This window comes from Lutjanus erythropterus, chromosome 12, assembly GCF_056507025.1.
Source record: "Lutjanus erythropterus isolate fLutEry1 chromosome 12, fLutEry1.hap2, whole genome shotgun sequence".
Classification (NCBI taxonomy): Eukaryota; Metazoa; Chordata; class Actinopteri; order Lutjaniformes; family Lutjanidae; genus Lutjanus; species Lutjanus erythropterus.
In genome coordinates this window covers 38,436,227-38,459,806 of record NC_139328.1, presented here as the reverse complement: position 1 = coordinate 38,459,806, position 23,580 = coordinate 38,436,227, and the positions used below count along the sequence as shown (strand labels likewise).

Here is a 23,580-nt window from a genome sequence, read left to right as displayed (position 1 = left end):
TTCAGTTAATTTAACCATCATGCAGTCCACATCTCACATGCATAAGAAATGAACAATAATATCTCAGTATCACCCAGCCCTACTGAGAATTACTGACTTATTTTCACCCGCTACTTCCTGAAAATATGGCCTCTGCTGGACCACCTCAATCATAACTACAACTATATTCAGTGATGAGGTGGTATTCGGGAGTTAGGTGTCTTCATACTTGTCAACAAGAATACGGTCTTCATAAAGTCTCCGCTTTGAGTGGGCTGTTATATTTTATACAAATTGTAAAGTTTTTAAAGCCTTCTTTAGCTCACCAGCAATCTGAGGAAAGTCTGAACAGACCAATAGGCACAACTATACAGAATGCTCATACCATCACTGCAAACAGTAGAAGTATAAGTAGGTAGTAAGCACGCACACACCTTAATAAGCATTTCTAGTTCCATCCTCAGGCTCATCACTTCCAGTGTGACGGCAGCTACTCGACCCACATCTGGATCCATGACATCATCGGGGAAGCTGAGCCCATCAGGTTGCTGATTGGAGTAACCATAGAGACAGAGCACTGCTCGTCCTCCCTGAGAGTGGAAACAACAAACAGGATCAGGATGTAATGTGAAGTCAAAGATTTTGTGTTTCTGTTCCCAAACAGAGTATGAAATTACAGTGCAACATACATTCAGGGAAAGATCAGGACAGGATCAGGATGGGGATGGGACAGGTTCAGGACAAGATTGGAACAGGGTTCAGGGTGATTTAGGGACAGGTTGAGGAGAGGCTTGGGATAGGTTTGGGACAAGATTGGGACATGTTCCGAGCAGGTTCAGGGCAGGTTCTGGGACGGTTCAGGGAAGGACAGCATTACCAGCATTTACATGGTTTGCTCAGTTATCTATATCTAGTATTCTAGTCATCTATTCTTTGAAGTTCTTTTGATCCTTTGAGTAGTACAGTTTTATTGAATACCTGTAACACTTTACTACACTAAACACTGTGATTTTTTAATCACCTGAATAGCATCCACAGTGGCCCTGAATACTGGGTTGTTGTGTTTCACTGTCCTCCAGTACTTCGGCCTGTTGGGATTGGTCAGGTTACAGCCATACTTCTCCAGGATGTTCAGTGCTGTAGACAAGCGCTGGAGAGATGCAAGGGTCTGACAGAGACAACAAGACATTTGGCCACATGTTAAATAGTTTTAATGTTCACGTTCCATCTGAAATAGTAACATGAAGTTAAAGGAGAAATCTATCATCTACCACAATGTGTCAATGTGTCAATCAGACATAAAGGAAACATGTAAGTTGAAATACTCCCTTCACTTGACATGAATGATACAGCCATGATGTCCTCAAATTTCCATTGTGGACTGGAATAACTGTTTTGTATGTCCATTTCACATTAATCAGGGTTCAAATTAATGCTTACTTTTCGCAGAATGAGCAAGTGTCTGTTTATGAGTAGTAAGAAATCATTAATAATCTTGTAGAGGCCGTAGATGTTTATAACTGTGTTAACTGAGTAAAATGTTAATGGGGTTTGGCAGGCAGTGAGACAGGCAGCCACTTAACTCATCGTCCAGAGTGTGTCATATCAGAGCAGTGGGCTTTTGTCTTCAAGAGAACAGGCTGAACTTAACACTGACAGATAAATGACAGTAATAACCAGCTGATCAACAACTGACTCATCGCAGCTTCAAGGGGGCATGGTAAAAAATATTTAATGTACGCTCTATGACTCCAATTCACTGTAATACTGTAATACTCATTTAGGCATGTGCATTTGCTACATATTGCTCCTTTTATCTATAATCAACCCACAGCCTAGGGCTGGGCGGTATACCGGTTCGTACCGAAAAGCGGTCTTTTTTTTCGTTATGATATGAATTTTTTTATATACCGCCATACCGGTGAACAGCCCAAACAACGTCCGGAACGTGCGCGGTGGCTAAGTGTTTCAGCGGAGACCCATTTCACTGCTGCATACCAACACTACAGGCGTGCTGGCTTGAGTGTGTGCACTAGGGATGTTCCTGGCAACTAATTTCTCTGTTGATTAGATGCAAAATTTAGACTAGTCACTAAGAAAACACAAGGCAGAATTTATTAATTTATAATGTTAAACACTGTCCGAAAAAATACTGTGTATTAAGAGCCATTTGAAGACGTTAATCACAGTCTACAATCAACAAATCGTACTTTAAATGCCACTGAAATGCATGCTACTTCGCGCTGTGCAATACAAATCTTACACGCTTACGCTTCACCTTTTCAGACCAGAGGGTCACAGTGTCTGCGGGTAGAGGACACAGAGCTAACATTAGCTGCCAGCCTGACACACAGTGTGGCTAACGTTAGCAGCTAGTAGTAGTAGCAGCATCTCGGCCTGCAGGTTTATGTCTGTGTCTGTGCTTAATGTGGTCACGTTTCTCCAGTCGAGTGAATATATATCAGCTTATTCTGTCACAGTCTACATTCATCTGTCCGACTTCGCTGATGTAAACATCCGGTGTTGCCACAGCGATCGGTTCATACGTGCTGGGTGAGAGGAGCTGCCGTCTGACAGAGCCGCAGCCCCGACTACTGCCGTGCTGCAACAGATAACTGGCATCATGCATGAATGAAATACTGACACATATTTCATTTTTTAAATATTCTAAACAACTAGTATTTCTGGTGCCGACTAGCGTGGGTGGGGACGTTTAATTGTATAGTCGTCCATGTGATGGTAACCATACTTTGAAGGGGTCATGCTTTTACCTGTCTGGACATGAAAAAAACATGATACAATCCTTATGACAGTAAAATGGGCTATTTAAAGACAATCAACTGCAGTAATTCTGTTCTCAGTAGAAGAAAATGTGGGTAAGAACACTGTTGCATGAAAAAAAAAAAAATACCGTCAAATACCGCGAAACCGATATGATTTTTTTAAAAAACCGCCCAGCCCTACCACAGCCACAGTTTATTTGAGCTGTATACTCTTTAATACTTGTCTGAAAAGAAGGCAAATCTATCACAGTGATGTCCACATTCAAATTTAAACATTTGAATGAAAAAGAAAACTCTTTTTTTCCATGTGTTCTTCCTGTATCTTCTCAACCCCTCTATGCATGACATTCTGCAGTAGAATCTACTGGAACTACTTTTGAGTCTAGTGGAACTACTTACTTTCTACTAGAAAGAAAATAGTTCCTACATGAAACTGCTTATTCAATTATCTTGAATAACCAGGTCTTGATTTTTGGAAAGAGACACTGGCTTTGAATTTTTAAAATTTCTCACCACAGTGCCATTTAGTTCCAGTATACTGAAGGGAAGGCAGACACCTTTATGGCCGATATCTCCAAACTCCAAAAACAAAAAAAACTGGATGGATAAATAGCACGTAAGGCCACGGGAAAAATATGTATTTTTGACTTTGGGCTGAATTCTCCCTTTAAGCACACTGTGTACACCACACATGCCACACATGATCTCCAGCCTTTGCCACCTTTGTCTCAAAAACCTCCAGGGAAAACCCTGTTGCTCTCTGTGCGGATGGATGTTCTCTGGGTATTTCCAGGTAGGGGGTGTTGTATGTGCACTTGTTGCCTCTCACCTCCTTGCGGTTGCTGCCGAAGCTGTTCTCTATCACCATAGTCTCTGCAGAGATGTGGTGGTATTTGGAGCAGGGCGGTAAGGGCAGATTAGCCATAGCCATGACCCCCGCCCGCACCTCCACCACCCTGCCACCAGAGTACAGACATACCTCAGCCCGACTCCGCACCTCCTGCAGCTGCTCCGACAGAGACGGCATTCTACGCACACACAAGTACATGCACACAAAACACACACACAGTCAGTAAGTGACATTCAGATGTAATTAACTGGAATTAAAACCATACAGATGTATTTACAGTAAGTCACAAACATCTATAAAAGATGATGTTTCGTAGATATCAGAGGCGTGAGGATTCATGAGGAGTTTCTCTTATAGTAAAGTCTTCATTATTGGTGGATTTTTTTCAAATTAATGTATTCATCTTTTGTATATAAAGTGTAAAAAAATAGACTAACTTGCTAATATGCAATATTCCAGAGTCAGAGGTGACACTCTCAGATGTATTTATCAACTATGAAAATAACTGTTAGTTGCAGTCCAATTCAGTTTACTGTAAGCGAGGAAATGCAAACTTCTAATTTGATATTTAACATTCATTGTGCCTTAATAATATTTGTAATGTTGGACTTGTGGCCTTTTTTTTGACAGTCAGGTTAGTAAGACACAGCACATGGAAAATAATTATTAATGATGAATATATAATTAATAATTTATATTTAAAAACTTGAGAAAAAAGCTACAGGAAAGGAACAGGAAACATCAGTGTCTGCAGGGGGGAAAGTAAGTAATTATAACAACTCAAATTACTGTAAAAGTTTTTTTGGTACTTGTACTTTTATGAGTAGATTTTCAAGTCTGTACCTTTAAAGTATTCATTTTAAGTCTGTGTTACTTTTTAAATCATAGTTGAGTCCCGAGTACAATTTGAATATATAATATATAATATATATTAATATCAAACAAAATAAGAAAACAAAACACTGCAGCAGTACACATTTATGGTAAGGACGTACAGAAAATGTAACCAATTGATTCAATAGTCATGGCAGTAACTGCACCTCATTTGACGTTGTTTGTCTGGTGGAGCTGTTGAATAAGTAAAATTAAACTGAGAGAAGAATGCGAAAAAAAAGAAGAAAAAACTGAAAATGAGAAAAAAAAAAAACATGTTTTGTATCTTATAAATTAATGATTAATAATCGATTTCAACTATCAGATAAGGAAAATGCACAAAATTTGCAACCCTAGTTTGGAGAAGTGACTGTAACATCAGAAGTTAAAAGTAACTAATACTCTGAGTAGTTCTTGCAATGATTACTTTGTACTCTTTATTAAGTATCAGTATCAACATCAGCAGCAGCAGGAGCCACCAGTAAACGACAGACAGGAGATATTTCAGGTGAAACTGCAGGTGTAACACTTAATATAACTCACAATCAGAACCAGTCGGCCCTATACGAACACTACGCAAGTTGCATAGGACCCTGTGAGGTACACAAGGGCCCCGCCTCCCCCTCATGTCAAAACATGTGTCAGTGTTTACACCTGTGATGAGAGGATGAAGCAGAACTAAAGACAAAATAACATCCTGAGAGTGAACAGAGTGAACAGTAATCAGTTTCCATCTCTACAAGTTTGATATCATTCATTCACAGTAATGTTCAGTTGATGCTCTTCCCTCTGTCTGTCTGATGTTAGCTGAGCTGCAGTCTGTTTCTCTGTGTCCTGCTTACAGACACATCCAGGCCTGCTCTGTGACTTTGTGTCTGACACAAGGAGTCAGACTTTGTGTCTGACACAAGGAGTCAGAAAATGAAATAAAACTATTTATCACCTTTGATGAGCCCCAACGTGCAACAGTATTTAAAATCTGTAACTCAGAAAAGATAACTGCAACACGCAGCATGCTTCTGCAGCTTCTGTGGAGGCCAGTCTGTCTGTCTGTCTGTCTGTCTGTCTGTCCAGACAATATATGGACATGAAGTGACTCCTCTGAGGTGACCAGGAGTGTAAAAAATATTCAGATCCTTTACTGAAGCAAAAGTACTAATATGACACTGTAAAAATACTTCACTACAAGCAAAACCTTACTGAAGTAAAAGTATGGCAATATTATCAGATAAATGTTAAAGTAAAAGTATTCATGTTACAGTAAAATGTTCCTGTCAGTGTTATTATGTCTGATCTTTCTGTATTAATATTATTACATTAATGTTGCTGCTGTTTACTGCTGTAGATGTTTAAGATTGAGCTCATTTTAGCTACTTTTGGCCACCATGGATCTAGTTTAATCTACAGCAATGCATCATGGTATATAAGACAGTTTAATGTCTAGCATCACTGTCCTGTGAGAACCATGTATCTCTAAAAAGTCAGAAAACAGCCTGTTTTCAGCTTTGTGGATTACAAAGTTCAGTATTTGCCTCTGGAATGTAGTGTGGAAACACAATGTTGGATAATTTGGAATTAAATTATAAAATCAGTACAGTCCTTGATGTAAATGTACTTAGTTTGCATCACTAACACGTGTGAATTTATGTGTATTAATATGTTCTCCAGTGCCTTCTGTCCACTTTAAGTTCTTAAGACATTTCAGCAGAGGCACAAAAACATTTTGGTGGATGCTGAAGCAAAAAAAGAAAGAAAGAAAGAAAAAGTTATTTCCCTGCACATGGATGCAAAAAAAAAAAAAAGAAAAGAAAAAAGAAAAAAGGTTGCAGTCTCTGGGCTTAGCCCCGGATCTCCTCAACTACTAGATCCGCCCCTGCTTGAGTACACTGAATGTCTGTAAATTTAGTAATGAAACTGTTAACGTGGTTTGATGCAGGATTTGAAGGTGTACTTCAAGGGACCTGTAACCTGCTGTTCGGGTGAGACAGGAGTCAGTGCTGTCATCACTACATGTGGATGTCACGTTACTTCACTGTGCAGCAGGTTGAATGAAGTCACACGTTCAAACTGACGTTAAAATGCTTATTAAGCCGCTAGCTTAATAACTCTATTAAGCTAGCGGCTAAACCTGTAGCTAGCTTAAATACTGACACATTGAAGTGAGGTGACAGTGAAGCTGCAGTTGGCTCCTACCTCTGCTCCTCTGAACACAGCAGTGAAACCTACTAGCTGCTCCTCCTCACGGTCCTCCTCTTCCTCCTCCTCCTCCTCCTTTAGCGCGTTGATTTCATTCACACCGAGCTGCGACTGCGGCAGTCTCCTGAATACCGTGATGTCCGCTGCTCAGTGTTACAGCAGTAACTCCTCTGTCTCTCAGCACTGTAACATGTTCTGTAACCACTGAATGCTCCTGAATAATGTCCAGCGTTGCTCCAGTATGCTCTCAGTGACACACAGCGGCTCCCTCCTTCCTCACACTGGAGCAAAACATGGACGCAGCGTATGTGACGTCACCCATATGGCTCTGAACGGACTTATTATGGCTGACATTATTTTTACTTTTATTTACATTTTATTATTTTGTCATTAATCTAAATGTTATTATTATTATGGTGATTTCTGAGGTCTAAACAAATAAACAAATTTTCACTTATTTTCTGTTGTACTTTGATATTAAGGATTATGCAGAATTTTTTATCTAGAAAAACAGGTCAGCTGATTGTGCTTTATGGTAGAAATATTTTAATTTATTTTGAAAATATGTTTCACAAAAATGTTATCTTTTTAATCCAACTATTTATACTTTTTCGTAAATTCACATACGCATATTAAAGTGAACTGATTAAAAAAAAAACTAAACAAATTTTACCTCGTTTTTAACTCACATTACAATTCAGTAGTCAAACTAAAAAATAAAAAAGCCAAGACCAAAAAAAGACCTTCCTCCTGTTATTATACTTTTACTGAATGCCAGTCCCCTAAATGAATGTTATTATTATTAATTTATTTTACCTTCATTTGATGTAATATGTGAACTGAATGCCCTAGCACTTTGTTTCCTCTTTTTGTTCCCTTAATTGTTCATATGTTATTATATTGTTGTTAGCCATGAAGTTGATGGCTGTTATTAATGTATCCATGTCAAACATCCATTTCAGCTTGTTATATTACATTTACACATCATTTATATATAAATACAGGAGACCGGGGGGAATTGTAACTTTTTTAAAATTGCCTTGTATAATTCACATACTAATACTAATAGCCATCTTTTGATATAAGAACATACACATATGTGCATTACTTTATAATGCAGATGATATATTTTCAGTAACAATGACAAGACTATAATATGAAGGACCAAGAACTACATAATAAATGAATTATAAATACATTTTGGCAAGGAAAAAAAGTTATTTATTTATTCATTCATTAATTTATCTGTTGACTATTTATGTTTTTTTTTTGTTTTTCATATTTACGTATGCATTTATTTCTGTATTTCTACATTTATTTATTTACACTTCACTTCATTTAACTGTCATTATCTCTCATACTATAATTAATATTCAGTTTAATATTCAGTGTCGTCCACATGTACTGTTCAAACTTCTTCTCAATATCTAATATTGTTTGAACACGTAAACACATTTTTTACACAAAAAAAGTTTATTGATGAGCTCCTACACTAGAAGAAGAACAGAGAAGTAATGCCATCACAGATAAACATGGTGTTTGCACACATCAGACCAGCACATCTGCAAAACATCAGGCCGTGCCTCTTTTTGATGGATAGAGAACCAGGGATCCAATAGACAACAATCCAATTTTACCTGTGTTATAAATATGTCTAAAAATTCTTTAGTGACCTTCCCTGAACCTGAACATTCACAATACCTTTAATAAATGAAAGTTGATCACTCAGCCATCATGCTCCTTCTGTCTTCCCCTGTCCAAGGGGATCAATGGGCCAGACAGTGGTCAGACACTGCTCAGTCAGTAAATGACGAGACCTGTTAAGAGACTGTTGTTCTGAGCTAAACTGAGATTTAGTCAGAGACAACAGTCTGACACTGCTGTGCTGTAACATTATGACTGAACTCCAGCAGCTTCACCCATCTGTCAGTAGTAACTCACCAGCATTATTTCACTTTTTACCACACTGAGTGAATATTCATGTATATTATGTGCCTCAAATTTGTGTGTAAGCCTTGGGTATCAAAACAGTTTTTTTCTAGTTTCTTATTTGGCAAAACAACAAAATGGAATTAACACTGCTGCCAAAATAAAGAATTACAGTTAAGTCTTACTGCTCTCTTTTTGGGATCATTTCCTTTCCAAATACGTTTGGGGAACCAGAGATCATGGTGGATTTGTATTTTTATTTGTTTGACAACCTGCTACGCAATTTTCAGCATTGTCCTATTTCTCCCATTATATGAAACTCTAAGTTGTCCTCCAGAAGGGGGCGTGGCCTAGCGGCTGGGGCTCAGTGACGTAATGCCAATCTGTGTATTGAGCTATATGGCTTAGGGGCTATTGTTACACAGTGTTACAACTGATCCCTCCTAAATCCCTCCCCTTTTTGCTGTGTGCTCCAATAACAGCTGAGCAAGTGTGGTACCAGAAGAACCTTGGTCAGATTTCTCTTCTTTGTTCCCTGTATTTAGATATGCTGTGTGTTAGGCTCTTTTGAAAATAATACCAAATTTTGAATATGGTTGAAAGATGTTGCTGAAAAAGCCACAGTCACATCATAAAGGACCAGTGTGTAGGATTTAGTGGCATCTAGCAGCAAGATTTTAGATTGCAAACATGTTGTTCCTTTCCAAGCATGTAGCAGAAATTACAGTGGCCATGAAACAAACAAACAAAAGGTGAAAGGTCATGTCTAGAGGCAGTTTTTGGTTTGTCTGCTCTGTAGTAACATGGCACTTCAACATGGCAGCCTCTCTGCTCCCTCTGTAGATATAGAGGGCTCATTCTAAGGTAATGAAAACACAATCCTAATTTTCAGATGATTATGCACTAATGAAAATACACTTATGAATATGATGTTACATTTTTCCATATTCTGACAATAAATCTCTGTAACTCTTACACTGGACCTTTATGTTAGCTAAAGTTTGCAAAATGTGGGATATCTAGCCACCTAAGCTACATCAGTAGCTAACAAGTTACATCCAATAGCTAATGTTAGCAAAAATGTTTGCAAAAAGAAATTTAGTTTGTTTCAATTGCCCCTAGTACTCTAGTTAATATGCAAAATTATAGTATGTACTTATCCCACAGTTGGCCATTAAAAGCTTTTTTTTCTTTTTATAACTGAAATTACACATAGCCTATATTCACATATCCTGTGTGAATATCCTGTAAATATTTTAAATAGTTCCTGATACATTCATTTTGATTTTGACTGTGACTTGAAGTGGGTGGTATGTCAGAAAATCCAAACTGTCTTTTTGAAAGAGCATCGTTTTTAAGGATGTGAAGTTCTTGTCTGTCTGTCAGGTGTGGGTTCATTTATTCCTATTGCTATAACTCAGTTAAAGAAAATGCAGTGTGATTCTGGGGAAATACAGAAAGTGAAGTATACTCGCTATTATTTTTATATTTTTTGGTATGTAGTTATTGACATGGACTTTAATGCCTGCCTGGACAGTGGCAATATTTATGACAGCTGCTACAGATGATCTTAGGATGTTGTTGTTTTTGTCTGATGTGCTTTTAATGTGTCTGTGTTTCTGTGCTGTACTGTAAATTGCTTCTCAAGTATATATATCCTCTGCCCCACACATACATACCAACCAACCAAAGATGTAGTCCTCCAGTGAGGTCTGGGTCTATTTGGGGTCTCCAGTTGGATGTGCAGGGAACCCTACAGAGGAAGGTGTCAGGGTGCCCAAACCATCTCAGCTGGCTGGTTTTGGTGCAAAGGAGCAGCGGTTCTATCCGTAGCTCCCACCAAATGTCTGAGCTCCTCTCTCTATCTGTAAGGATGAGCTCAGCTACTTTAGTCAGCTCCAGTGCGTGCTGAAGGTAACAGAAAAACATCATCTGCAAAAAGAGGCAATTCTGAGGTTCCCAGATCAGGACACTATCCTCCTCCCCTCAGATTCTGTCAGGATCGGGGACAGGGATCAATGTTGGCAGAGTCAAGCTCTGAATGAAAACATGTTTGACTTTGCACTGAGCATACAGACATAGCTCCACTTTGGTTAAAAAAGGACCAGATGGCTTTTAGCAACAGCCCCCGCCAGGATTCCTGGGTGGACACAATCGTAAGCTCTCTTCAAGTTCCATGAGGGTTCTGAACTAAGGGTAAAGAGCTGGTCCACTGTTTCACAGCCAGGACAGAGTCCATTTTGCTCCTCCTGAATCTGGAGTTAAGCAATCAGTCAGAGCCTCCTTTTCAGTAACCTGACACCTCAGGTGGTTTGTTACACAGAACTATCTGGGAAGTTGTCCTTAGAAACTGTTTGGAAAAGGGCATGCACTTTCAAAAACTGACTCGACCTTTAATTGTAACCTGCTGTAGTCAGTCATGATGTCAATACATCAGCAATTTTTCCTGAGAAAAGCCAACATGATTTGTCCACTCTGCAGAGAGTGACAGCTGGAAAACTGGTTTAAGACCCAGGGGTATTTTTCAAATATAAAGTTATGCTTGTATGTTGTGAATCTAAAATCCACATGGTTGTCTGCATGTATCTGTTCTTTGCCAGTTATCATAGTTTTCATTTGTCATGCAAAATAGATCTGGACTGTAAGGAATGCCAAAACACGTGCGCACCCAGCTGCTCATTAGTATGATATTCCAGTGGTCAGTACTAGGGTTTTTCATTGTCAATTAATCTGTAAGTAATTTTCTCAAATTATTTGAATTGATTTAGTTGACAATTAATTTAATAGTTGATTAATAATCGATTATTTGATTAATCATTACAGATTTAGTCAGCACATAGTCATGCAGGGTGTCCCCAAAGAGCATGTACTGTATTGGCCAGTGGGCTACTCTGTGTTTAGTCAGATGTCATTCAATTATTTTCTAAATCAGATTAGGGTTTTATAGTATTTTTACAACTTCCATCAATCAAATTCACTAACTATGTAGGCATAATCAATGTACTTACTGACAAATACACCAACTTAGTATGTTTTATACATTATCTGATCACATCCTTAGTATGAAATCAACAAAAACACTTGCTTGACTGAAATGTTGTTGACTTGCCATGATGTTTTTTGGCTGTTACATCCAAAGCTCATGCTGTTACAACTGGGACTCACATGAGCTTCAGTTGTAACATTGGACACCATCCACTTTAGGTTTAATCCCTCATGAAGTATTTTCTCTGTTGAAAAAGTTTAAGTGGGTGATGATAGCAGACACATACAGCGTAGGTAGTTTGCCCGGAAATATTAAGGTATGCAGGTTTAAAAAAAAAAAAAAAAAATCTGAGTAAAAAAGTGAAAAGTGAATTATGCCTAACCTGCAGCTTCCGTGGCCCACTTTGAGAAGTTGGTAGTAGAGCTTGAGATCTGTGGCCAAACCTGATGGGATCCGACCAGACCTGACAGGACCCGATGGGACCCAACAGGACCTGATGGGTATGGGTTTGGTCAGGCTCTATTTCCCACATATTTCATGGGCTTACATCGGGGTTCGGCTGTATTATTATTAGAATTATTATTATTATTATTGTTATCATAAGTAGTAGTAGTATTGTCCCCCCATGTATTGTCCCTGTCACTGCCAACTCTGCCTGGTGCATAGAGGGAAGCTTGTTAAGAAAAATGTCAGGCTGTAATTGGGTTTGGGCTGAAATATACAAATGATGGAAGGTTCGGGTCAGGTTCGGACAGAATTTTGTAAAGTGAAGTTCTAGTTGTTAGTCCACAAACATACATACATGCACATAATACAACATGACACAAAAATACACAAAACAAAAGTAGGTCACATGAACACATTTATTTGTCTTGCATATTGGTTACTGAATCAAAGGTCCCTATCATTCACTATCATTTTGATGACTTACAAATAATGAAACTGACTAATCATCACACAGGCTACTGTTAAACAAAGTAGATGAGGATGGAAGAGTGGAACAATAAAGAAACAATAAAAGAAGGAGAGCAGGCAGGAGAGATGAAGAAGCAGGGTTTAGTGTCTGGTTTGTATGATTGTAAGTCCATCTAACTGTACAAAACCTAAATGGTTACAACAAGTACAAATTGAGATTGTGTGACATTTTTGAGATGATTGTGTGGAGATTAGTTTGTGCATAGGAGAGTCAAAGCAGTGTTCATATGGTCCCTGATCTGCAGCAGTGACAAACCAACATGTTCTGTACCACAGAGCCACATCTAGTCAAACACACCAGCAGAGCTGGACTCTTCTGGAGTGGAGCATTCCTTCTTCCACATGTACGGTATGCACTCCACCAAAAAATCATTCCTATTTGAGCAGAGCACGCCTGGGACAGCCTGTTCCACAGCTGCTTTGACTGGCATGCTTGGGATAGGCTACTGGCTCCCAGAAACAGTGTAAATACAGTTAGAAGTTATCGCTTACCAACACTTCAAAGAATCATGTTCTTATCATCCCCTGTTGAATGTCGCTGTCCATCGAGCACAGTGCTGCAGTTGACATATACAGAATATTCCTGCAGCACCAAAGTGATCCAAGCTGAACTCACTACTGAACGTAACTGAAGCCACTGCTTTCCACTACGGCAGCGTGTTCCTGCCACAAAAGAAAAAGTATCATGTCATAACGTGAAAAGTTTTTCTCATAACAAGATGATTTTTATGGTATAACAAGAGATTTTCCTGTTATTACAACATACAAACTTATTACAATGTAACAAAAAACTTTTCTTGCTACAACAATATACTGTTTATGAATTGTTAATGAAAATATTTGATGTTATAATGTGATAACTGACTGTTGACTTGACTGTTGTAATGTGACGTTCTAAGAATATAAATTGTCACGTTATAACAAGATATTTTCATGTTACTACAACATACAAACTCATTAACAAGTAAGTAACAAGAAGCTTTTCTTGTTCTAACAATATAAGTTTTCTTATTATAATGTGAAACATGGTATAATGTGATAACTTACAGTGTTATAATGTGACGTTATAACAATATAGATTATCATGTTATAACAATATAAATGATCATGTTAAAACGAAGACCATTTTTGTTACGATGTATTAAGTTTGTAGGTCATAGTAACAAGAAAATAGCTTGTGATAATATGATAATTTATATTGTTATAACATTGTAAACTTATATTGATTGATTTATAACAATATACTAGTTACCTTGTTATATGTGTTATATATGTTATAACAAAATAAAGTATCACATTATAGTGAGGAACGGTTCTTGTTACAGTGTAATAGGTTTATTTGTCGTAGTAGCATGAAAACATTTATAAGAATAAACTTTTCATGTTATGAAATCATACTGATCCGTTTTTCCTTTTTGTGTGTAGCAGCAATACACTGCCGTATTCCACAAAAAGTTGCATTTGCTGAAAAAAAAAGACATTGTGGCACAGTGAGGTTAGACCTGTGAGCTATGTTGCATGAAAACTAGATGACTGACATTGAAGTTGGTTACAGAACAACATAAAAGGTATGCAAATCCTGAGAATGTGAGGATTTGCATGTCAACATTACTAAACAGAAATGAACAAGAGAGAAAAAATAAGAACAAAAACAAAAAGAAAATATCTGGGCATATTGAGGATACAGGTTTTTTTTCACCTTCTCATAAATTGTCTATTTATGAAAAGGCACCCATTTTTTTTTAAATATACTGAGATGTTAACAACAACACACAGCTCCAAGTTCCTCTTATAAAAATGCAACAAATTAGTTTTAACTGACAAAAAAAAAATATGACATCTTCAACTAGAAAGAGTGAGTAAGTATACTTGGGAACGCAGTTATAATTCATGTTTCACCTTGTGACTGCCTGGTCCCATTACTACACACTCTGTGCTGTGTGTGAGCAATCCATTGTGCACACAATCAAATGTGCGTGTGAATGTGTCAGCATGCATTCAAATGAATGAAGAGCTGATCTAATAAAAAGATATCCATTAAATAAGATTACAGAGTGCTAAAGAGGCATCAGGTCCTTTCATTCAAGTTCCTTGAGAATGCCTGTAGAGGGCACTCTTATACTACCTTTACAACACAATCAGCACCCATGCATAAGTCACACAGACACATTCCCTCTCTCTCCCCAGAGTCATCACATATAAATGTGTGCTGGGTAGAACAGTACAAACAGTGTGTGGAGTCACTTGAATTCAGGGGCTTCCTCCTTCAGTGAGTTTCAGAGGTGTAGTCAAGGCCAGAAGGGTGAACATGCACCCCCTCCCTCAAAGGATACACTCGGCCTTATTCTGATAAGTTCTGTCCATATTTTCCATTGGTTATGATAACATGGTCTCTAAATAAACTGCTGAGGTCCATTCACAGTCAGATGATCAGACAGGTAAAAAACAAGCCAACAGTTTATCCAAACTATCTAGATCACTTTATTTGCAGATAAACCTGATATGTTGCTAATAATCCTTTACTGTGTGGGAAAAACTGTGCACACAACTGCAGTGAAGGGTTCAGTATGCTCGAAAGACACTAGTGAAGGCAGATGATATGAATTGTACAAATGGAGATAATGACACACACTTTCAGATGAGCTCTTCTTGAATGCATTCATTGTGATATGCTCACAATGGAGAGAAGTTTAAACCTTTTCTGCTCTCACACTTCCACACATCTGGCTCATCGTTGTGTGATTATCAGGTTGTTGGTTCGAAAAAGTTACACAAGTTGTAGGATGAGGCCTACTTCTCCATTACTTTGTTTGAAACATACAAGGCCCTTTCCACCGCATAAGCTCTTGTTCTTAAAATGGTTCCATTCGAGATTCTTGGAAACTTGGTAATACTTAACAAATAAGCCCAGGTTTAGTGTTTAGTTTAGTTTAGTGTTGAGCAGAACCATTGTAATCAAAGATGAGGAAAATGACATGCCCCCTTTGGTTTGGGTTTTAAACCAATGAATTTTTGGATGAAAAGAACAGAACAGTTCAACATTAGGTGCCTGAACCATAACAGGGCTGTGAAAAAGGCCTAACAGAGGCCCTGAGGAGAGTGATGGGTCTGTAAACTGTAATGGTTGTTTGGGTGATATTTGGACAGTTTGCCCTTGTTTTCTCTTCCACATATGTATGACATGTTGGTTTGTTTCCAACCTGTCTCATGTCTAACGTTTCCTCTTCTTTTAGACAGATGTTTAGATCTCAGCTTTTAACTTGGTTAATACAGAGTTTATATTACAAATAGAAAAGATGGTCAGCACAAGACTGCAGTTATAAGAAACCAGAATTATCCATTAATAAGACACTAGTCTCACAGAGACAAAACAGATGGTGTGTTTAGGTGCTCTTTATCAACTGTAACACCACATACTCACTTGATATTACTTAACTGAGGAGGGTTGCCTGAATACACACGTTACACAAGTGGCCCGTGAATGTTTTTATAAAGGATGGGAAGAGAAGGTTATTTCTCAGCCATATTTGGAGGTTCCTTTGGAATAACTCAAGCCTCATCAGCCAGTTATGACACATTCAGTATAGAAGTACATAACACTGAAGGAGGAGCCCCTGAGCTGGCACACAGGTATTGTGTGATGACCCACACATGAATTATCAGTGGACTTGTCCACTGTCTTTGTGCGCTTTCCTTTCTGTCTTTATGTTGTAATATGTCTGCTCATTTCACCTGTATCGTTGCAATTATGCAGTATGGTGCTGTATTCTAAGCTATGTCATTTTTTAGGATTTTAGAAGTGTAATCAAACAGCGATCTAGCAGTGAATACAATAGCGTTTGCTTCGCTACTCTGTTCCCTTTTCACCTTCAAGACCCTGCTTTCATTCAGGTATTACAGAAAAAGGAAAAACAAAAATTAAAAACAAAAAAACAGAACATACATTGTTGAAACGATGGGACAAATATCAGTGTTCAGGATACGGCAAATGCATATGTCCTCTTGGAGCATACAATGATATTTGTGTCCAATGAAGTGACAAGAGTGGGACTTTTAGTCCTGTATCATGTGCTTGTTTTTGCTCTGGGTCTCCTTACAAGAATACAGTACCTGGCCCAACAAAATGATGAGCTAGCAAGACCCATAATACAGAATAATTAACTGTATTTTCAAGTCTTGTAAAAGATACATTTTCAAAAGTTGCTCAGGCGATTGTAAAAAAAGTATGATTTCCTTCCACCTTCTGTCTTTCCTTGGTGTTATTAGTCCATTATAAGAAATAGGCCTAAATAGCAAGCAATAGGAAACTGTAAATTATACCTGTTGAGCTACACAAAAACTCTTCAGGGTAGTCGTAAATATTCTCATTCACACAAGGCTTCATTTATGCTCACATGTGAGCCCTAAAAGATCAATCAATTGTCACTGTTTTGCTCCGCAGCATATCAGTCTGGTCTTCAGAGATTAAGTCAATGACACTGACAATGAGACAGTGACTTTCAAATGACCCAGACAGTGGGCACATGCTTCTGACTTCCACCACTGTCCAGTAATAAAGCCATGTGACAACACTGCAGAGGTGTCTGCTTCCTGACAGCAGAGCTGGTCAAAGCAGAGATGAGAGTCCAAAAGTCTTGTGGGATTTGACAAGTGCATCTCTCCAGAAAAACTACAACAACTGTTATGACAATTTAGTTAATACTTTAATGAATGTGTCTTTGTCCACACTAGGTAATAGTTGTTACGTTTTATTCTGGGTAGCTGCTGTCATCCATCCCATTGACCTTTTCCTCCACCCATCCATTTGGCATCCCTGTCTATGAACCTTTCTGTACTTTTGAGCTCACATGCTTGTTTCACAGGGCGGTGTCAGGCTTCTGTCCAAATCAATGTGGTTTTCTCGCTTCTCTCCACTCTGTTCTTCTCCTTCACCCCCTTCTCCCTCTTCCCCTACCTCCATAGTTACTAGCTCCTGGGTGCAGTTGAGCGGGCAGGCTTTAGATGAGAGTGGGCTAGGACTGTTGCCTGAGCCGACAGCAGACCTATCCATGTGATTCCTTCCCTGGTGGCTTAAGCCCGTGAGCTGCCCTTCACCTTCTAAGCTTCTGGCTGCTGAGCCTTCACCTCCCCCCTGGGAGTTGCTTGGACTGACAGATTGCTGGGCCAGAGACGCAGATTGCAGGATTGCCAGTGGAGACTTTCCTTCTTGGGTTACGGAGCTAGGAGATGTAGAAAACCTGGAAACCATGTCGTCAGAAAGTAGTTGAGCCAGCTTGGCTGAGCCAGCAGAGGCTGGGGTCGCCACAGGTGTCATCACCGCCATTAGCACATCATCATCAGATCCAATGAAATCAACCTTGATGGCTCTTGACTTTTGAGGGCTGTTATAATCTTGCAAGGAGCTGCAGATGCTGTCATAGGTCATCCCAAAGCTTTCCACATTCTGTGGCACCAAACCTACATCTCCAGTCCCACTTCCTCTGGGACTGGACACAAACTCATACAAACCCTCTTTAATGATGGTCATTGGCTGGAGGCTGTCAGGGCCCTTGTTCACCTCCTTAGTGCTGATCTGACTTAGATCCAAGGGAGGGGGGATACGCTGGTGTCTGGCACTAGCTGGACACCCTTCAGCACTGGGGAGCAGAGTGCTTCTTTCTCCTCTTTCCACTGAAAAATTATCAGCCACATTAGAGGATCTTCTAGCAATGTTAACTTCAGGTGAAGTTTGCCGGGCTTGAGTTGAGGTCAGTACTTTCATTTCCATCTGCTCCTCAATCATTTTTTCTTTCTGCTCTGGGATGGTTGCCTTGTCTTTGACAGAGTCATCCAGACGCTTTACACTGAGATGTTGAGGGGTAGCTTTGTTCGGTGAGGGTTTGGCTCGCTCAGGGGAGCCCAGCTGAGCCACTTCATGGTAATGTGAATGTTGGGACTTGCCTGGGCTACCCACTTCTGCATTGCTATAGTGTTTGTGGTAGCTCCAGCGACTAGGTGACAGATGATTGTCCACAGGACACTTACTGTCCTCTCTCTTTTCCACCAACACATCTGTGAGTTCCATACTACGTGCAAAAGCATCCTTTAGGTTAATAGAAATGATGCTCCCACTCCGTTTGGCTCTTTCAAGAGCTTCCCTCCTCTTGATGGCCTTCTCCTGCCTCTTCTGCTCTCGGTAGAACTCAGAGAAGTTGTTGACAATGATTGGGATGGGAAGGGCAATGACCAACACACCTGCAATGCAGCAGAGCCCTCCCACAATCTTGCCCAGCAGGGTTTGTGGGTAGATGTCTCCGTAACCAACAGTGGTCATAGTAATAGTAGCCCACCAGAAAGAGGCAGGGATACTAGTGAATTTGGTTGCATCCTCATCCTTTTCAGCAAAGAACACCAAGCTAGAGAAGATCATAATTCCCATGGCTAAGAAGAGGATCAGGAGACCCAATTCATTATAACTCCTTCGCAAAGTGAAGCCTAAAGACTGAAGTCCTGTGGAGTGCCTGGCCAGCTTCAAGATCCTCAGGATCCTCATAATTCGGAAGATCTGAACCACACGGCGCACATTCTGGAACTGCATCACACTCTTGTTTGACTCAGTTAGGCAAAGGGTCACATAGTAAGGCAGGATAGCCAGCAAATCAATGATGTTCAGTGGTGCTTTGATGAAATTCCACTTGTTGGGTGCTGAGAGCAGGCGCAGCATGTACTCCATGGTGAACCAGGCAATGCAGACAGCTTCCACATGGGCTAAGCTGGGGTTGTCATTGAACTGACCAAATTCATCTACCACCTGGAGCTCCGGGAGGGTGTTGAGGGACAGTGAGATGGTGGAAATGATGATAAATAGGATGGAGATCATAGCCAGGACCTGAAAGACAAAGACAAGATTGTGGGTTACTATTAGGCACAAAATTATTGAATAGATTACTATAAATTGGTACACACATTCCTATTTCCTACAGGATGGACTGTAATGACTTTGGTGAACCCACGACTTTTTATCTACCACTGTGAAATCATCATTAAGTTTAAATTTCAATTTGTCCAATATTTTCTTTGTTTTATGACCAAAAAGATCCAGCACTAATATTATTCTCACCAGCCTCAGCTGACCTTTGTGTCTTTGTGTTTTAGTCCTACAGTGAACCTCTGGTCTTCTGCAAAATGCATGATGACTAATAAAAAAATTGCACCAAGTCTTTTAGATGATATAATTTTTAAAGGGTTCACTTACAAAAACAGATGTTAGCTGATCATTTGAAAAGGAAAAGGTCCAGTGGCTCCTAGCAGCTGCACTGTTCATCAGACATATAACATACTGTATAAATATGTAACATGCATTTAAACACCAGCTCTCTGAGAGCCTTCGCAGCGAGGTAAAAAAGCTTTGTCCTGAGGGTGGCACTAGAGGAATGGTCAGCAAAGGTCTTAAGATGATTTAGCTGTAAAAGCTGTGTCATGTTATGCATAGTGACAGCCAGCCTGTTACCATTTTCTACTCATGACTTCAGTTTGCAAAGGTGAACTTGCTGACTTCTCACATGATGAAGTCTGTGGAGAGGGTGGTTCTGTCACACCTACAGCCCCTGGTTAAACCATGACCGGACCCTACCACCCAGAGGCTGGAGTGGAAGACACCATCATCTTCCTGCCTCACTGTGCCTATGATCACCTGGACAGGCTGGGCAGCACTTTAACAGTCATGTTCCCTGATGGTCCTGTCAGCCTTTTTGTTCACTCTCTACATCTCAGACATTAGATACAACTCTGTCCTGCCACCTGCAGAAATTCTCTGAAGACTCTGCAGCTGGGCGCTGGTTTGGTGAGGGGAAGCAGGCTGAGTACAGGGACAGGCAGATTCCTTCATTGAGTGCTGGTGGCTGAACTACCCTTCTAATCAAAGTTAGCACTCCTTTGCCTGAGAAAACAGTTGTATAATGTCCTCTGTGTCTCTGGAGGAGCTTTGCTCAGTGTGAGAAAATAACCTTAAAGATGAAATCATGTTGCAGTATGGGAAGTGTAGGATTCAGCATCTTTGGACTTGATGAAGCCTTTTTTTTTGCCTCTGTAGTATCAATTTTGAAAATTCTTTTTATAATATATATAGTTTCTTGTGAGTCCCACAACATAATTAAAGTACAATTCTAAATTACTGGAACATCCCTTTAAAATACAGTCTGCTAAATTCTAGTCACTGTATAAAAGAACTGTTAAATGTCCATTACCAAGAAATAATTTGACATGAGTTCCTTAAGTTCTAGAAGAAGTACTCTTGTCCTTTATATAAGTAAAAGTACCAATAAAGCAATGTAAAAAGTAAAAGTTCTGAATTTAAAAATTTAGAATGAAATATCAGTGAGATAAACTTAAAGTATCAAAAGTAGAAGAAGTTTATCTATTCCCCCGGGAATGTAGTTAAATACAAGTCCAGGTTTTACAAAGTAAACACTCATTATCATTTTTCATATTGAAGTCCCCTTAAAATTGTACTTGACTTACTTAAACTGTACTTATATAATATATTTTCTTGATTGATTGGTAACTTAACTGCAACATTCTCTTTTAGAGCTTCTTCTTTTGGTATCAACTGCTCTAACAGGCTCTTTTACTGGTTGGTACATTTTTCCCAGAGTGCACTAGCAACAATTGGTCCCCAGGGCCACCAGACATTCAAGCATGAATATTTTGCAAATTGCTGAGTAAAATGTGGCAGAGTAAGTCCCCCTGCATATTTAATGTCACAGATAATCATTGAATTTTTTGAGACAGTTTTTGCACCCCAGGCCCTTCCTGTTCTGCTCCTGGCTGATTGAAGCTACACTAATCTCACTTTTCTCATCATGGCTCACCTGGACAATGGATTGAAGTTCAACACTACTCCCTAATAAACATTTGTTTTTGCACAGCAGGCATATTGACATGAAATAATAGGATAAACACAGGTGTTACCAATGAAACTAATTGTTCCATTTAGTGTAACAGAGCCTCTCCAGTGAGCCAACATGCACAATAGCAGCCCCCTGACTCTGTTTGACCTGAAGGAAAGAGAACCTTAATTAGTATCATTGGTAACAGCTGTGTTTTATGGTTGCTGAGAATAAAGTGCACACCTCTGCTGAAAAAACGAACGGAAAACTCTATAGTTTCTGAGCTGAGGCATGTGCGCTCTGAGTCTTCTCTCTGCAGCCCTTGCTAGGACATTTCAGGATAATTGTAATAGGATTGCGTTGCTATCTATAGAAAGGATAGAGAGAGGTTAGAAGTGTTTACTCATTCTTTCCTCCCCCAACAGGAAGAATCAAGCAATAGTTGAACACCCCCTCAAAATGCTTAATATCAAAATACAATAACAATTTTAAAAAAAAAAGCTCAGAAGAAATAAGTAGATAATAACTGGGGGACTGCATCAGAAATTTCTAGATGGTGAAAACAAAGAGAACAACACACAGCACATAGAGCATAGAGCTAGCACATAGATTTGCATACTGTATATTGTAAATGTATGAAGCCTTTGATACACTACCTGCTTTAATTAGTGTACCATTGATTATAAGCAATAAAATGTGTTTTAGCATCAAGGTTATTATAGTTAACTAAAATCTAGACTGTGGAAAAAATAAAACTGAAATGCTGAGTACTTACAAACTAACTAAAATTAAATAAAAATATACAAAATTTAATAAAAATATACAAGAAATGTCTTTTTAGTCGATTTATCAACACAACAGACACAAGGAAGCATTGGTGCATCTGTTGTTGGAGACTGAGATCTCTACATGACTGTGAGTCAGCTGCCTTCACAAAGAGTTGTGTTTTTATTATATTGCTATAAAACTAAACATTTTGAAATGATAAAACTATGAAATAAAAAAAAGAAAATCAAAATTAAAAAGAAAATAAAAATACAAAAATATAAAACTATGATAACTCTGGGGTGGGGGCATGATGGTTGTAGAGCTGTTTTCAGATCAGTTCAAGGAGTAGGATTTTCCCTTTTCTATTCACATAATGTGAACAGTGGCTGTCTTTTCTGACAAGATGATATGTTTGGAGATATCAAGACTTCAAAACTTCATGTGCTATCTCATATGTAATCTAAATCTCCATCTCCAATGTAATTAGCAACATCCTTGTAAACATGCACTGTCACCATGCTGTATGATCAATACACTCAATCCAGATGCAGCCCACACCTCGTGTTGATAGCATGTAACCATCAACTCTATGGAGGTCTGGAGTGTGCCCCTGTAATACTGATCAGCTCTCTCTGTATTTCATCAATTAACAAACTTTAAAAATTCAGTAAATGTAAAAAAAAAAGTAAATAAAAGATAAAATAATTAAATTAAATTAAATTAATTATTATGTTTCTATATTCTGTCTGTAGATGATAAATTGTAATAATTATTATGTTAAATCAATATAATAGAACACAGTAACTGAAATTTAAAATAGAACTGCAAAATTTTAATATTTAAAGACATATATTTTCTCATTTTTCATTGTTATTACACTTACTCATCTATCTATCCATTTTGCAATTTATTTTCTAATACTATTACTTTAACATATAATTGTCATTTGGTGATGACTTCAATATAAAGAGGGCTCTCCTAAAAGTTAAACCTAATGAGATCCAGAGCTGATTTAAGTATTAATCCTTTAATGACAGATTAAGAATATAGCATAATGAATCTGTAAGTCTATCTCTTTCATGTTTTAGCAGTTTTGTTTTGTTTTTTTTTACTGTTTTTAAATGTACACACTGTGGACTGCATATGAAACTGTGGCTAATTTGAATCAATTACTAGCACTTCTTTATGTTTTTAATAAATATGGCTTTATTGAATTTAAAGACATGCAGATAATGTGCCACTCTTAAACTAAAGTAGAAGTCAAGTTATTTATTTAAACGCTGCTGGGATGGATTAAGCGGCAGTGACTGTGTGACTGATGTGCAGTTAGAAAAAGGCATCATTAATCTTCATGTTGGCACTTTAATTATTGTA

At 38.6% G+C, this 23,580-nt stretch overlaps 2 protein-coding genes across 3 annotated transcripts in view; both read right to left on the bottom strand.

The window, feature by feature from the left end:
* Window positions 1-6,981, bottom strand: part of rnf31 (ring finger protein 31) — a 50,325-nt gene extending 43,344 nt beyond the window's left edge. Inside the window, exons 1-4 of one of the 2 annotated variants that reach the window (XM_084732823.1) lie at window positions 6,679-6,981; window positions 3,592-3,790; window positions 1,001-1,147; window positions 414-569 (exon numbers count right to left, since the gene is read on the bottom strand). In XM_084732823.1, coding sequence (XP_084588949.1) covers window positions 414-569; window positions 1,001-1,147; window positions 3,592-3,789 — 501 coding nt within the window. In that variant the 5' untranslated portion in view covers window position 3,790; window positions 6,679-6,981. The remainder of the gene's footprint in view (window positions 1-413; window positions 570-1,000; window positions 1,148-3,591; window positions 3,791-6,678) is intronic. The other variant, XM_084732822.1, reaches the window with a different exon arrangement.
* An 8,398-nt stretch (window positions 6,982-15,379) lies between these two features.
* Window positions 15,380-23,580, bottom strand: part of LOC146318462 (potassium voltage-gated channel subfamily B member 2-like) — a 41,793-nt gene continuing 33,592 nt past the window's right edge. Inside the window, exon 3 of the mRNA XM_084732643.1 lies at window positions 15,380-19,439. Within this exon, the coding sequence (XP_084588769.1) occupies window positions 17,415-19,439 (2,025 nt within the window). The 3' untranslated portion in view covers window positions 15,380-17,414. The remainder of the gene's footprint in view (window positions 19,440-23,580) is intronic.